We start from the raw sequence: 16227 nt of genomic DNA, 5'->3' as shown, positions 1-16227 counted from the left end.
ACTCTCTGAATAATACATACATAATAAGACATATAAGCTGTCATTTCTGTATTGGTCTGTCCACAAACCGCTACACTAAACGCTGCAGACTATATATGCCAACACTGGGTTGTATATGCTGAGGTCAGCGGTCAGTGGAGCACAAGCTCTGAGTATACATTAACTTCCAGTGAGACAGTGTAAAATGTGGGATTATCGCAGACTCATTAACCTTCATCTCCTGCTACTGAGAGACCCGTTTGGTTCATAAATTTAAAAATGTTAGTAAGAAAAATTATGAGTGGTTGTGTTCAGTGTTGAGGCAATATTCAAAGGAAAATGTTTATTGAACAACTGCCGAAATTGACAAAACCTGTATGTGACAAATGGTTCTATAATATGTCAACATGTCTTTAATGTTTTTATAATACCAATGTTTTTAGCTGATCAAAATAGTTCCCTCACTAAGGCTAGCAACAAGCGCCTTCACCCCACTTAATCATATTATTAAAGTCTAACTACTTCCAGTTTGGGTTACAAAGGTTATATTAAGATGGAAATGCTGATATAAATACATGTCCTTGAAGCAGCTTGTACTTGAACAATGAGCTGGAATGTCTGATTTGTGTTTTTGTCCACATTAAAATAATTAGCTTTTTTTCCTTCCTTCTCTATTTGACCTAGTTTATCCCCATGCCTGTGCTGTATGGAGTCTTCCTATACATGGGGGTGGCCTCTCTCAATGGAGTGCAGGTAAATGTTACATAGATTTCTTTTGTCATCATAAAATAAAATGTGTAGATTGTAGTGTTGAGCAATGGAAACTAATCTGGACAAACAAACACTTATCCTTGCACACATTTCATGTTAGTAGTATTTAAACCTTTTTTATTAATCTGATATACAGTATTCATTCATGCAGTGCATCCTGTCATGTGTACTTGCACCTCTATCTATCTGCAGTTCATGGATCGTCTCAAACTGCTTCTGATGCCAGCAAAGCATCAGCCGGACTTGATTTACCTGCGACACGTTCCCCTCAGGAAGGTCCACCTCTTCACCTTCATTCAGATCCTTTGCTTGGCTCTGCTCTGGGTCCTTAAGTCCACTGTGGCCGCCATTGTATTCCCTGTCATGGTAAGAGTATTAAGATTCTGAATTAAAAATTAATATTTGAAAGACTTGTGTACAAATGACCAATAATGTTTATGTTTAATCATCTTGATACTAATAAAAGGTTACCAGTATTTCAGTATCTTTGACCATACAACTATAGTTATTCTCCTTGTTGATTATTTGATAAGTTTAGTCTGTGAAATGGAAAGAATAATGAGAGATACCTGTCACAAATGAATGTTCAAGAATAAGGCTTATATTCATTGAACTTGTCATTTTAAAGGATGAGTGTAAAAATGGAGTGGTCAGAGATAAAAGCAGCTCAGTCGAGTCAGCTTGACATGATCAGACTGAATTATGGCTACACTGAATTACACTGTGTACAAATGATATGCTTAATTCACGTGTTAGAGGGTTGTTTATATCAGTGATAAACCAGCGCCGTTTGTCATGGTGTTTTTACATAATTACTGTTCAGGGTCACTAACACAGCCCCCAAGACTTTATTGCACTTGTAACTGTACTTTGAGTTATAGTTATTGTTCTGTTCTAAGGCAGGAAGTGACTGTTAAAGGATTTCTTGCAAACTGTAACTCGCATTGTTTCGTGGATTTAAAAGGTTACCAGTGTATAAATATTATTATTTATCAGATATGATATTAAGATGTGCATCGTTTATCACTCATTTAATTTACTTAAAAATATCAAAATAGTCTAACTTTTAAAAATGGTGTTGCAAAGTACATTTAGTATATTTGCCATTTTCAATACCATTTTTCTTGAATTTAAATGATAATTACGAGTTTAGAACTACCAATACTCAGTTTGATATTGGCTTTTGCTCCGTTGCACGTTTAAAATAATGTTTTTTAAGTATCAAAGTTTATTAACCTAGCTTTTTACTGCAACATCAGCTCATTTTTATATTTATATATAAAATGTTGCATATTTACTGTGAAGTAAAAAAAAAAAATACAATATACTGTTATTTAAACTCAATTTTTTTTTTTTACCTTTATTTATCCAGATAAGTCGATTGAGAACAACTGTCACATTCACACATTCATACCAGGAAGCTGCCCAGTACAACCACAGTCTGATCTGCTGGCCACTGAGCAGCTCCACTGGACCGGTTGGGGTTAAGGGCCTTGCTCAAGGGCACCTCAGTGGTGGTAATGAGGGAAGGACAAGCGCCGCTCTTTCACTTTGCCCACCCAGATTTTTGTCGGATTTTGGATTGAACCGGTGACGGTCACACGCTCGCTTCTTTAACCTCTAGGCCACCACTCTCCCAACATACTACTTCATAGACCAGACTGATCATTAATTCAACAAATGACCTCCCAGTCCACTCTAATCCTCTTGTTCTTCTGCGTTTAGATCCTCGCTCTAGTGGCCGTCAGAAAAGTGATGGACTACATGTTCTCCCAGCATGATCTCAGCTTCCTGGACGACATCATCCCAGAGAAGGACAAGAAGAAGAAAGAGGACGAGAAGAAGAAAAAGAAAAAACAAGGCAGCGTAGACAGCGATGCTGAAGACGTAAGGTTTTTTAATTTACAGTTTCAACACAATACACTATGCAACAAGCAAGTATCTTTGCAAACAAACAAGCAAATGCCTTATTTTTCTCCAGTTTCTTGTTTACATGACAGCCCGTCCCCAAGACTGAACCTCACCCACAACCTCCAGCCCTGCTCCCAATTCCCAGTTGTCTCTTCCTTTGCAGCAGCATGTACCCATTTAAGTGTTTACCCACTGGTTAAGCAAATATCCAGGTTTACAGATGTCAGTTTGCTTACTAAAGGTGCTGACACACCAACCCGATAATCGGCCGTTGGACAGTCTGGCGAGGTCAGTGATTCGAGTCTGTTCGGTGTGTTCCTTGCCGTCATCCATCCAAGGGGCCATCGGCCTTCATTTTGGGCGATTTGACATGTATAATCGGCGGGGCGGGCACTGCCGGCAGTCGGACTCAAATGACCCATCTGATTGGTAGAGTACTAACCCGGAAACGGGGAGCGGAATGAGCGTGACTAGAGTCTTTCAAAATCTGACGAAAATCTTTTAAACTGACCGTTGTCGATCTGAAATGAAGACAGATTCAGCAACTGCATGGCCTATTTCTCACTTAAAATGTTTTCAGAAACACGTTTTGGTGAACTATTTTAGTAAAATATGAGATTGTATTCTGAACAAGCCGTCATGACAGTCTGGCTTTGAATTTCCGGAGAAACCAGACCCATGTGGCGCGTTCGTCCAATCAGCTGCCGGTTTTCATTTTTGGGCGACAATACAGATTAGCGCTGCCTGCTGTTATATGTATTACGTCTTGTCTCTTCGGTGTGTTTCGAGGCACTTTTTTGACCAACTCGGGGACACTGATCAGTCCAACTGCCTTTTCTGCCGAGGGTCGGCCATCTGGTCAGTGTGTCTGTAGCTTTAAGTTGCGGAGTTGTCTTTACCTCATTTTCAGTTGGTTTAAGTAGTTTCCCTAATCACTGAAGGTTTGACAATGCATCATATGCTAGAATTCCTTATATATATCCTTAGATATTATAGATACAAGGTGCAAGTGCCACTGTCTCATTTTAAGTGATAATTTATCTCCTCGGTGGAAACAATAAACATCCCGCAGATTTGGGTTTGTGTTTTGGCCACTGGAAATAAGATTTGACTGATTTTCAGTAGAGCTTCTTTCAGTTTCTAGTACATGTTTTTTTGACTGACAGGGAGCACAAGGCTGTTGTATGAGTGTGTTTTATATTTTTGCATTTCTTATTTTTTTAAGGTTCAGATGTCTTTAGGATAATTATACTCAAATTGGAAGATAGTCCTCACTCTTTTAGTGTTAGAATTTTGACCTTTTTAAGTGATTGCGTCCACTCAGTTCCTAGTAACAGACATCCGACCCGGCACCAAGGTCCAAATTAGATTGGGAAATTGTTTGTTTGTTTTTCCTTTGGTTCCACTGCATTTTTGGATCAGGTCTGTTTTTTTATTTTATTTAACTTAATCATGGACATCGCATTTGAGGAGATTTGTTTTTTTAATGGATCCATTCCAGATCAAATGAAGACCTCTAGCTGGAAGCCAGACAGATCAGTGGTCAGAATTTGTTTAGATGATGATATTACTCGCCAAAATCTTGAAACTATCAAATAACCATTTAAAGGAATTAAATTACTTATAGATTAAATCCTATAAATTACCTGGTTCAAATTCTCAATGGATAATTTAGCACATCTTTAGAATAGCTGGATGTGTTTTTCTGCTTAACAGAAATCATTGACAGCCCTGTGAGTGATGCATTTGTAAAATGGTCAGTTTTTATATATATATATATATATATATTCCGTACAGTCCGCAGTAGTTAAAGTAACTCCTCTCCCAAGCCAATCTGTACTAAAGCTTGACATCAATTGGTTAAATTGTTATTAAGTTTCAAGTAATAAACAACTTTGGCAACTAGGGTAACCAGAAATTATAAAATAGACCCAGAGATTCAAGATGCATTACCACCAGCCGTTTTGTAACCAATAGTTTGTAATTGTATTGCATTAGAGAATGCAGGTCATCACAGGTTTAGTAATATGAATGTGTGCGTTAATGCTAACTCCCCGACACCCCCAGAAGGCTCGTCTCAGGATGTGTTTCCTCTCTCCAACAGTCTGACTATCCTTACAATGAGAAAGTTCCCAGCATTAAAATCCCCATGGACATAATGGAGCAGGAGCCTTTCTTAGGTGATAAGGCCTCTGACAGTGAGTAGACCCAAGCTACTTGCAGCACTGGAGGAAAATACTTCTTCCTCTTGATCCTGCTTCTTTGTTCAGTGTCTCCGAACAGTCGACGTTTGTCTTTTACTCGTTGCACGATATTAACGTTCCTTCTTTGCCTTTCTCTTGCTTTATCCTTTACCACAGTCCTGTCTCTTGTTCCAGAACATGCATGAAATTAACTCACTTTCTTCTCCTTTTTTAAACTTTTTTTTTCTTCTTGGATTGTGATGCCATGATTTTATTTGTCTTGTCCCTTTTTAATTCTTGCTTGCTGGAACTAACCCTTTTTTTTCTTCAGTTTACAATTTCAACCTACATCTTCATTGTTGATTTATTGGATCTTTTTCAAGGGTTTTGTTGAATTTTCGACTTGGCATTTGCTTCAAACTTGTTATTTTAGCTTTATGTAAAAGAGCTTGTATCACTGACGATTAGCACACCTACATCTAACTTTTGTACTGTAATTATGTAGTTTAAGGAACATTTGAACAAATTCCCATGTACTACATTAAATCAACTCACTTGCTTATGTAGTATCATCTACTACCAGTAGGTAGCACTAACCATATGGTCAGGTAAACGGTTGGCTTATAGGAATACATCACCAAAAAGTACAGTGGAGTACAATAGTGACAGTGTATTTTTGCTAAAACATGTCTAAATAAAGTTTCTGTATCCCTAGCATGGAATGCTGTTTCTTTTGTTTTATACAGTTACACTATCTAGTTAGAAGCAACAAACATTAACTGCAAACTGCAAACTGTAGGGTTTCGGTGGAGCATTCCTTAAATAACGCTACTTATTCATCATTTACTTTTGTACTAAATGTAGGAGGTATTGTTTAAAAACTAAACATATTGACTTTAAGTAGATGCTTTAATATATTCTGTACATGAGTGTGCAGGTTGTCAATCCATACACACCATTGTAGCAGCTGATTTCACTGGCTGGTTACTCCTCTCCTCTCAAACTGATATCAGCTGCTGTTGTGTTTTGATTGGACTGAAAACCTGCAGACTCTATTAGTTGCTCATCCGAAAAAGAAAAAAAACAACTTTAAAACGTGTCAGAGAAGACCAAACATGTTAGCTGGGCTACAAGCACAATAATGGCTGTTTTTATCTATTTTTTCCACAGGAGATAAATCCCCATCATTCCTTGAACGACACACATCGTGCTGAGCAGCTTCGCTACTACCAGGCCAACTGCTTGTCCAGGTGAGATGAGTGTGTAGCTTACCTAACAGGCCGAATTAAATGCTAGAGGGGGAACAAAACTAAATATAACTGGCACTGATGACTGAGGCATCAAAGGTTGCGAAAGGTCAGAAGGCGAGCTAACTAGCTAACATACGTATAAATGCTAGTCTGAACTTTAAAGGTCAGCCAAGCTAATTACTTTACCTATGGCTGTAGTGTATTTTTTCAGTGGCTAGCTAGATTTCTTTTGGCCACTATTATTTGCTTCTGTTTCTTGAAGCCAGGTTTAACTTGATCCACAAGACTATTTCTGAGTCCAGGACAGCTTTGCCTAAATTAATGAGTCTGTAGTCTATATCAACAACGTTTAATTTCCGGGATTGTTCCCATGCCGCTGGATGTCCCTTATTTTCGTCCGGATGTCCCTGACCTTTCGCTTTCTTTGTGTTGGCATTCTAAACTCCGGTCGATCTGGGAAATTTTTTTTATCAATTTTGAAGTAAAATTCTCATCACACACTCGACAGCCATTTAATTCCAGAGCTTGCCCCCCCTACCTGCACGTGTTCCACCAAAACAAGTTCCTTCCCGAGGCTATTTTGCAGAGGCACCGTACCTGTGTCCGGCACTTAGCACTGCCCAAGATGATTGTGATTGGTTTAAAGAAATGCCAATAAACCAGAGCACGTTTTTCTCCCATCCCGGAATGCTGTGTGGACTAGCCAGACCCTCCTTTGCCGCGCTGTGGAGGAAGGTCTGGCAATGCGAGACTAATGAATTTGTAATGGACATTTATATATATTCTTTTTACTTTTGTTTTGTTTTGCCTTTTTATTTGGCTTTTTAGCGAACTTCTTCTGAAACTCATCATCTGGTGCTTAAGATTGGAGATCGGACAAACATTTCAGAAAAGTAACAATGGTCTTAAATGAGCCCAGTCTATGTCAGTCAGAACTGACCTTGTCGTTACTAGAACGAGGCGAGAGTAGGTGTGTGATAAATACACATTGAGTACATTTACATGCACACCAATATTCCACAATTATTCCAAATATGACAATATTCCGAATTTGATACAGGTCATGTAAACATAATATTCCGGTTGGATATTACGAATAAGGCCTTTTTCCGAATAAGTATACTGTAGCATTTTCCAATTAAGACGTGGGATACTCCGGTATTATTCGTGTTTTAGAGGCATTCTTTGGACATGTATAGAGCGCATTCGGAATATGCGTCTCAATCTGGGTTTTTACCGCAGTTAACGCCCAGTTTACGGCCTCTGTTTACAGTTTACGGTCAGCTCTGTGCTTTGCTATGGTTGCTGTACACAAACCAACCAGCCAACAGTTTGCAAGGCAGCAGACCCGATAAAAAGGAGAAACACAGCTACTTTTAAACATTATCAAAGACTTGGATATCAACAGGTTTTTGGATATGTGCACACATCACTACGCCAACAGGAATATTAGTGGAATATTCACGTTCATTAGCCATGTCAATAGCTTAGTCGGAATATCGTCTTTTTCGGAATAAGGGCAAAAAACGGAATATTATGTGCATGTAAACGTTGTCAGTGTGCTTCATGAGAGAAGCACAATGTGTGAAATGACAGAAGACAATCAGTCTTAAAGTGGCAGAACAAGCCTTGTTTTTTGGGCAAACATTTAGAGCAATGATTATAATGCTCAAGACGAGATTATGTTTCTCCGTCATGCCCACGACCTCCACTGGTATGGTCCTGTATTACCCCATCTGCTCTCCAACTGTTGTACCAGTGCTGATGAAAGGGGATTAGTGTTTGGGATAATGTGTGAAATAGCAGCTGTGATCACAGCACATCTGTGATGCCGACAAATCGACTTACAAGATTTGTTTTCTTTCTAATTGGTCTTCAGCTGTAGAGATCAGACTGACGGTTTGCTTTTGTTCAAATGGCTGGTAACTAAAAACATATTCTACTGACAGAATTGCAGTCTATGTGAACATAATCTTTTTTTATACAATTTTATTCTCTTCGTGTCAAACATTGATAAGTAAATAAAAAGCTAATTGGCTACATGCTGACAAAGAAACCCTTTAACCCCTTAATCCCATCACCTGGAAGGAATTGCAGATAAAATGAAAGGAAAACTCTGATTGGAATAGTTAATAGTTTGTTCACAATTTATGGAAACACTTGACTTGTATATAGACATTTTATTTATGTTGTTTTGACATTGGTGCTTTTTTTAAAAATATAAAAACACCTTTTTATTCACATACTTAATAATAGTCCTGTCCAGGGCTTTAAATGAACTTTTTTGATCACTAGCCAACACGGCTAGTAGATTTTTAAAGTTACCAGACAATCAGATTTTCCACTAGCCACGTTTTTTTTTCTTTCCTAACTAACTTTATGTCTTAATTTCAGCTCCTCTGGTTTGTTTGGCTCCGTTCCGTTCGTCCTCTCCGTTTCAGCGTAGCTCGTAATCAATACCACGCACGCTAGGCACGTAGCTGACGGTTGTCTGACGCGTCACAACTTAGTGTTCATGGGAAATGTAGGATTAGTGCTACAAGCCGTGTTGCCAGATAGAGCTGCACAATATATCATTTTTTTATCGTCATCGCGATATCAACTGGCGCAATATACGTATCGCGAAAGGCTGCGAAATAACGCGATAGACACTCAGAGATTTTTTTTGTGTTAGTTGAAAGAACATAGCAGTAGAAAACTGCTTTTTAAAATGTTACTGTCGTTTTTTTTTTGTTCTGCCTTTTATGTTTAATTCGATGTTCAATTTGTTCACTAAAAGAATGTTAGAAATTATTTCCTTTCGTTTGTTTCAAAATTAACAAGCAGTTTGTTGTATTTTAGAATACTGAAAGCAGCAGAAATGCAGAACTGAGTATACTTTAATATCGGTTTATTTATCGCAAGTAATATTGTTATCGTGATATTCAACAACGATATCACATATTGCATATTTTCCTCATATTGTGCAGCCCTATTGCCAGATAAAGATTACATTTCCAAGCCAACGACACACAAAACTGCCCAAATGTTTTGGCAGAAAACAGGCCAATCTGGAAACACTGACTTGTCGCATCATTTCTGCAGTCGGCTAATTCAAACAGATGTTTTGCTTCATTCATCACCGGCCAAATTGGCTAGTAACTTTAAAATGTTACCTGGCAAAGTTGCCTTTGGCAGGTTGGCGGGTGTCAATTTAAATCCCTGGTCCTGTCTATTCTACCTTTTATTTGTCCAGCTTTGTTGTCCTTGTTCTTAACTGTTATGTCTATTTCTGTGAAGTACATTGAGAGCAATGCAATCAAAAAAAAAAAATTCTCATGCTACTTTAAAAACTTTGGTGCGTTTCAGGTCTGTTAAGACATCACACACACACACACACACACACACACACACACACACACACACACACACACACACACACACACACACACACACACACACACACACACACACACACACACACACACAAAACTAATCCTGTCCCCAAACCAAATTGCTTTGAGTCAGATGACATCAGGAACCATAAAACCATGATCGCTGATTGTATTTCTGCCTTGGGAGACTAAAACACACTGTTGTAAAGCATCAATATATCAAAATATTATTTCAGACACTACATGGCCAAAAATACAGGTGTTAATCACACCTCGACTTTGTTATACAGAATGCAATGATGAGTGTCATAGAGATCTCCGGTAATGGATCTGAGGGCAGAAAGATAAAAAGTTTCAGGGTTTTAGAGTGGAAGCAGCATCATATCTGTATATTATACCACCATATTGTAATCTAGGACTGATAAAAAGACTGCCTTGGCTATACTTTTCCTACAAGTTAAAGGGAAGCTGGATTTGTTTCTTTATAGAAATTTGAGATTTTGCACCAGTTTGGCGAGGAGAATGAGTTAATGTAAAGTCTTAAATAATTCAAGATTCCTTTTATTGTCACGAAATTACGAGCATGGCTCCTTTTGAAAAACAACACAGATAAAAACAGGGTAATAAATAGAGCTCCATGACTATATATAAAACAGAATAAATAATTTATGTCTTAAAGTCTAAATTTAAACTATTTTGACGTTTCCAGTTGGACTCTTTGATCAAAAAAATTGTCAAAAAGATGTTTGTCCATGGCATTGAGGAAATCCGTCCTTTTTCAGTTTAGCCCTTAACCCCTCTCATGTCTGTACAGTAAATAGCTTGTAGCACAAAGACAGGCAGCGACAGCTAGCCTGGCATTAAATAACACGTATCTTGTTTGTGTAGCTTTTTACAATGACAGGTATAGCCTGAGCAAAAACTGAAGTGTGACAACATGTTGTGGTTTTACGGGGAGTTATGGACCCGACTATTTCTTGGCCTGGGACCAGTGACTTTCTGTAGTCTCCGCTAACTGGCAACTGGTCACAGTCTGGCACATAACCACTTGTAAAACTATGAATTGCCGTTTTCAAACTTCCGTTTTTTTGTACTGATTAAACAAACGATGAAATGAAATATAACGATTTTTTGCTGGTTCCAGCTACACATTTAGTGTAAAAACACAAGAGTATCTATCTCATGATCTTTTCATATATATCTTGCCCAGGGGAGCGAATAAGTTATTTCCCAAAATGTCAAACTACGTCTTTAACATTACATCCCAGCATGTGTCCTAACAATGAAATGTATTTGTGTTTCAGCCATGAGATGAGTCCGCTGAAGTCTGTGCCTCAGATTACAATAGACATGGACCCAGACGATGACAATACATTCTACTGGAAGAGCAGAGGATCTGAAACGTCTCTGTAGAGCACCCAACCACCGCGACTCCTGACAGGCAACTCCTGCAGCACCCGCAAGATAACTTTTACTTTCCTTTAAAAACAATGATTTCAGCACTTTGCTCTAAGTATGTGGTGCATGGTCTTAAGACGACACACTTTAAAAAAAAACAACAACTTTCTTTTACTAATGAAGTCATTTTAAAACCATTTCTTTCCTCACTATCTTCTCTTGGTGTTTTCCTCACAGCTCCACAGTAAACTGATAAATGTCACTCCTTACTGTCCTTCTATGCAACTCTTCCCACATATCAACAGTAAATCCTGCAGCTCTCTCTGACCACGCATGAAATGCCCTCCTCGCTCTTTTTATATATATATATATATATATATATATATATATATATATATATATATATGTGTCTGAATTTTTATATAAATTGATTTAATAACATTTTTCTGTGGCAGAATTTTTTTTTTTATAGTTCTACCTCTTGTTTTAGATTAAAAGCTTACTATGAACAAATTTTTTGACGCAGCATGAAGTTTTGATATTTTCTCTGTCCTTTTGTAGATATGAAATGATTCAGAAGATTCACTGTATTATAGCTTGTGAAGGAAATATGTGCAAATAGAGATTATTTGAAGTTAATTAACAGTTGATTAACAATGTGTATGTGCAGGTCAGGTAAATATTTTTATTTTCACTTTTTGATGCAGTTTTGATTGCTTCACCTTCTCTTTCTAATGTTCTGAATCTTTCAAGTGTTCACTTCAAAGCTTTTGTTACTCTTTTAAGTTCAATCTTTTTGTTTTTCTTCTCTTTTAATGATCGTTTTGTGTGTATGTCAGTAACTTTTTCTTATGACCTTCACTTCATTCTTTCTTTGTGGGTAGAAAACGTAATCATCCGATTGTCCTCAGCCAAACGTAAACTCTAACTAGGAATGCATATCATATAATCGCTTGTGCTGCACAAACTACTTTACCGAAGTGGCTTATAAGAGATGGATCCAGACTGATTTATTATTGTAACAATGTGACGAGGGAATCATATCCATGTAAACTCCATGCAGCAAGTTTATTTATTTTTGTCTCGGATGCTGTTGGAATTATCTGATCTGAAAATGGGATCACACATTTCTTTTTTTATTTAACATATTAAAGGATGGGTTTGAATTTTTTCAAGTATCTCAATACTGTACTCACATGCAGTACTGTATGTACATTAAGGGAGTTTATTGGTTGCTGTTATCATTCTTCCTGTACAGGCTGTGACATCCATAGACATATATACATAGACGCCGCATTATGTATATATGTCTATGGTGACATCATCTACGAAGGTAGAGCAACTAAACTGAGATACAGGGGAGAAACCATAGAGAAATCCATAGTTAGGTTATATTCACACATACAGATACAATGAGGTTAGTTGTCTCCTGCAAGCCTGAAGTTTGCAGCTAACCCTAGCTCCTATTGGACAGTTGTTTTCTCACTTTGCTACTATATTGGCGAACGCTGTAGTAGTTCATTTTCCAAGCTATAGTACGTGTTTCCATCATCGTATTTCTATTTCAAGTCCCTGTGGTACTTAAGAATGGTAAACCTGCTTACAGTGTTTTTTACATAGTTTTATTCTCCTTTAAACTATGTGCTTGAAGAGATAAGCAAAACAACTGCAATTGGTTCTTGCTTTAAAATACACTTTTGCACAGGATTGTACATTTTATCTCCCATGTTTTGACAGTGTAGTTGCATCAGAAAGGTATTGTTGGCCAGTATGGAGACAAGGGATGAGTACAGTGAACAGAAACTCTCAGTGCACATTTGGCATGTGAGCGTTCTGTTAAGAAAGACTCCAAACATACCACAGCTGTTTTTAGAACTTAATCTCAATCTGTTAAAATGATGCACAAACTATTCACTGTATTCCTACAGAGTGCCCAGTGAGTCCACAGTCCCATCCAGAAAGAATCAAACCCTCTCAGATCTGACGACATGACCTTTTTTTGGCCAGTACGATCTACTAAAGCACTGTTCATCATTACAGTATCCCCACTTTATCTCTAAAGGACTCCCTGAAGCACATTCTCACTTGGATGTTTAACTCTTATATGGAAGTCCGCTCTGTCTTCATTACCACTATAAACAGAAAATGTAACTGTGTGATTAATGAGCCGCCTTCCTGCTCTGTAAATCATGTACATACATAAAAGGCACGTCGGCTCAAACCAAAATGTAACAAGTGACTTTGTACCATCACGGTTCATTGTGTTGGGTTTGTTTCAATTCATCAGCCAAAATAACAACGTAATTTATACTCCACATCAGTGTTTTTAGTCAACAGCAGCAAGGGGGAACAATTGTGACTTAATGTCTGAGACATATATGTGGGGAGTTGTTAGTTTAAAGTGTACTGGGTCACTATGTCTACGTCAAATGAAAAACTTGATGTTAATTTTAGCATACGGAATAAATACTGATACGTTTGCTTTGATTAACTTTTTAGAAACCGGTGAAATGAATTATTTTAGAATTTATATTTTTCAAATGAAATGTATATCGAAAATAAACAGAATTGTCAAACAGTGAGGGTGTGCTGCTTTTTTGAATGATACTTTAAATTTGAATGTCACCATGTACAGTAAGTCATATAAACTGCTAGATATTTTGTTGCAGTATGATAAATTGATATGCCATATAGAGCTGAAACGATTAGTCAATCTACTATTTTAATAAAGTAATTTTTCAGCCAGCAAGCCTGTTTATTAGACAAAACAAGATATTTGGCGAAATCAACTTAGGCTTCAGGAAATTTTGCGGCATACTACAATACTGGTTTTGAGTATTTTGTGGGTTCTTACTGACAAAGTTTCAAAATTAGGTCAACTCAAATATGTCAGTGTGAGTGTGCTGCTGATTGACACTAAAGGAAATAGAGGAAATTTGAGTTTAATCGCTGGCAGTTTTACAAAATCATGATGCGATCATCGTCCATCTGACTGCACTTTTATTTTATTATTTCCTGTTCGTTCAAACTTCTGAAGGGTATCTGCAAAAATACCATACCATGAATAGACGTTTATTGTAAATAATGTAACAGTTAGTACATAGTATGGAATCAAGCTAAATTTCCACAAAAAAAACAAGGCCTTGTATTGTTCATACTGAACAGGCTTTTAGTTTCAGGTTCAATCAGTCAAATTAGTTTAAACTTATTTACCCTTCATCGTGAGATCTCTTTCTGCACATTAAAGTACATCATCTGTAAATTAAAGCAACAATACTGTACTACCTAAACCCCTCCTTGTCCGAGTTTTATGATTACTGATTGAGTAGTGCTCTCTGGTGTCAGTCCAGGTGCATTACAACATATAGGAACAGGAGTCATCAAAAAGACGGTTCTCCTGAACTTCGCAGGTCTTCATCGGGCTTCAAGTCAGGAGATCAAAACAACTGAAGTTGGTCATTTGCACGTTTAAAGAAAGAAATGAGGTTTTGTCATAAAAAGTCATAGTATGTCATTAAAAGGGCAAAAAGTCATAGTATGGTGTGTCATAAAAATGTCATGATATATTTTGTCATAAAAATGTCATAAAAAGTTATAGTATGTAATAAAAATGTCATTGAAAAAAATGAATATAGTATTTAATAAAAAATCATAAAAAAGTCATAGTAGCCTATAGTATGTCATAAAAAAGTCATAGTATAGTATTTCATAAAAGATCATTAAAAAAGTCATAGTATAGTACATCATAAAATAATCATAAAAAGTAATAGTAATCAGGAGCATTCCAGTTAATTAGCAGATAAACACACATCAGCAAATTACAAAATGACTTACTACTTCATCCAAAATGATTTAACTAAATACAGAATAACATTCACACAGATAAACGTAAAACAAAAAAAGCCCTCTTGTTTCCACTAGAGGGCTAACAAGAGCTGTGGAGGAGAGATTGTCTGTGTGTGTGTGTGTGTGTGTGTGTGTGTGTGTGTGTGTGTGTGTGTGTGCATTGTTGTACTTATATCTCTGTGAGGTACAGTTTGACATTTGGAACTTGGAAAAAAAGGTAACTTTCTCTTGTTCTCTCTGGACAAACTCAACCTCCCCAAAATGCATTGCGGCTCTTCAGACTGTCCAATGACGGACTGCGAGGCAGACCGTTTAAATACATAGCCAGCTGGATAAAATGATTACGAATGATGGCGAGTGACGTCAAGGTACAGTTAAGAGGTAAAATACGGAAGCTCACTATAATGTACTATAGAAAATATTTAATTTGAATCTGCCTTAAAATAATACTAAAACAAATTACATTGTTTGAGTGGATTAGGTAATGTTGATTTACATTTGTGATCAACTATTTTTATTCAACGGTAGCTCCGACCAGTAACGACGGTCAAGTGATGCAGAGAAGACGTATTGCTTGAGTTTACTTCAGTGTGAACAGTCTGCGGTATAGCCTACTTAATCGTTATTTTAGTCTGCTCTATAGGCTACATGATGATGTAGACACATTTCAGCCTTCATTTTGTTATCACTTCACTCCAGTGACAGACTGATTCCTGTATGGTTTTTAAAATAGGTAAGTTATCAACATATGCAATGACATATGCAAGGTATAACACAAAACCACCTGTTTTCATTAAAGACATCAAACTTGCTGTACAAGAACTTTGCCTCAACTAAATAGTTTATAACTTGCAATTTCTTTTTATTTAATTCAGGAACTGTTTGATCAAAAAAAGAAATAAACAAGGCAACAAATCTGAGCAGACATTCAAAGCAACCTTACGGTATTTGACAGTTTTCAAAAGCTGAAGACATATTTTGGTCGGTTCAAAACAGGAATTAACGTGTTCTGACCAACTTTGATACCATTTCTAAATGTAAAAAAAGAGTAACAGTTGCTGTTATACAACACAATTCATTGTTACTTTCCAAACATACTCTTATTTATTAATACATGGATAGCATTGACACTAACACTGGATTAAAACACCGGAGATAAAGTGTCTATTTTTTAATATTTCAGCAACAATGATTCAGCTGCTGTCTTGAAAGCAGCTTTGCCAAAGGATTATCTTCCTCCCTCAGCTCTCTGCCTCTGTTACTGTAAACAACCTGCAACACACACACACACACACACACACTAGGAAGGTTAATTTATAGAGCTCCTGCATTAACCTCAGCTAACAGCCAATTAGCTGATGTGTGAGAGGAGCACAAGGATTTTACAACTGGTATGGGATCTTTATATCTTTTGGTTATTTATTTTGTAAATATACAGTTGTGTTCAGAATAATAGTGGTGTTTAAAAAAGTGAATAATGCTCAAAATCCTTGGAATAGCTTTTAATTCCATAAT

The 16227-nt window shown here is 37.1% G+C and overlaps 1 protein-coding gene across 2 annotated transcripts in view; it reads left to right on the top strand.

The window, feature by feature from the left end:
- The window catches only part of slc4a4a (solute carrier family 4 member 4a), a 67722-nt gene extending 54274 nt beyond the window's left edge, over positions 1-13448 (top strand). The window contains exons 22-27 of one of the 2 annotated variants that reach the window (XM_078251406.1): positions 664-732; positions 943-1116; positions 2476-2637; positions 4766-4859; positions 6015-6094; positions 10773-10861. In XM_078251406.1, coding sequence (XP_078107532.1) covers positions 664-732; positions 943-1116; positions 2476-2637; positions 4766-4859; positions 6015-6058 — 543 coding nt within the window. In that variant the 3' untranslated portion in view covers positions 6059-6094; positions 10773-10861. Of the gene's footprint in view, positions 1-663; positions 733-942; positions 1117-2475; positions 2638-4765; positions 4860-6014; positions 6095-10772 lie in introns of both variants that reach the window. The other variant, XM_078251405.1, reaches the window with a different exon arrangement.
- The last annotated feature ends 2779 nt before the right edge of the window (positions 13449-16227 follow it).

This window comes from Sander vitreus, chromosome 5, assembly GCF_031162955.1.
Source record: "Sander vitreus isolate 19-12246 chromosome 5, sanVit1, whole genome shotgun sequence".
In the NCBI taxonomy this organism is placed as follows: domain Eukaryota; kingdom Metazoa; phylum Chordata; class Actinopteri; order Perciformes; family Percidae; genus Sander; species Sander vitreus.
This window is presented reverse-complemented; position numbering and strand designations above follow the sequence as displayed.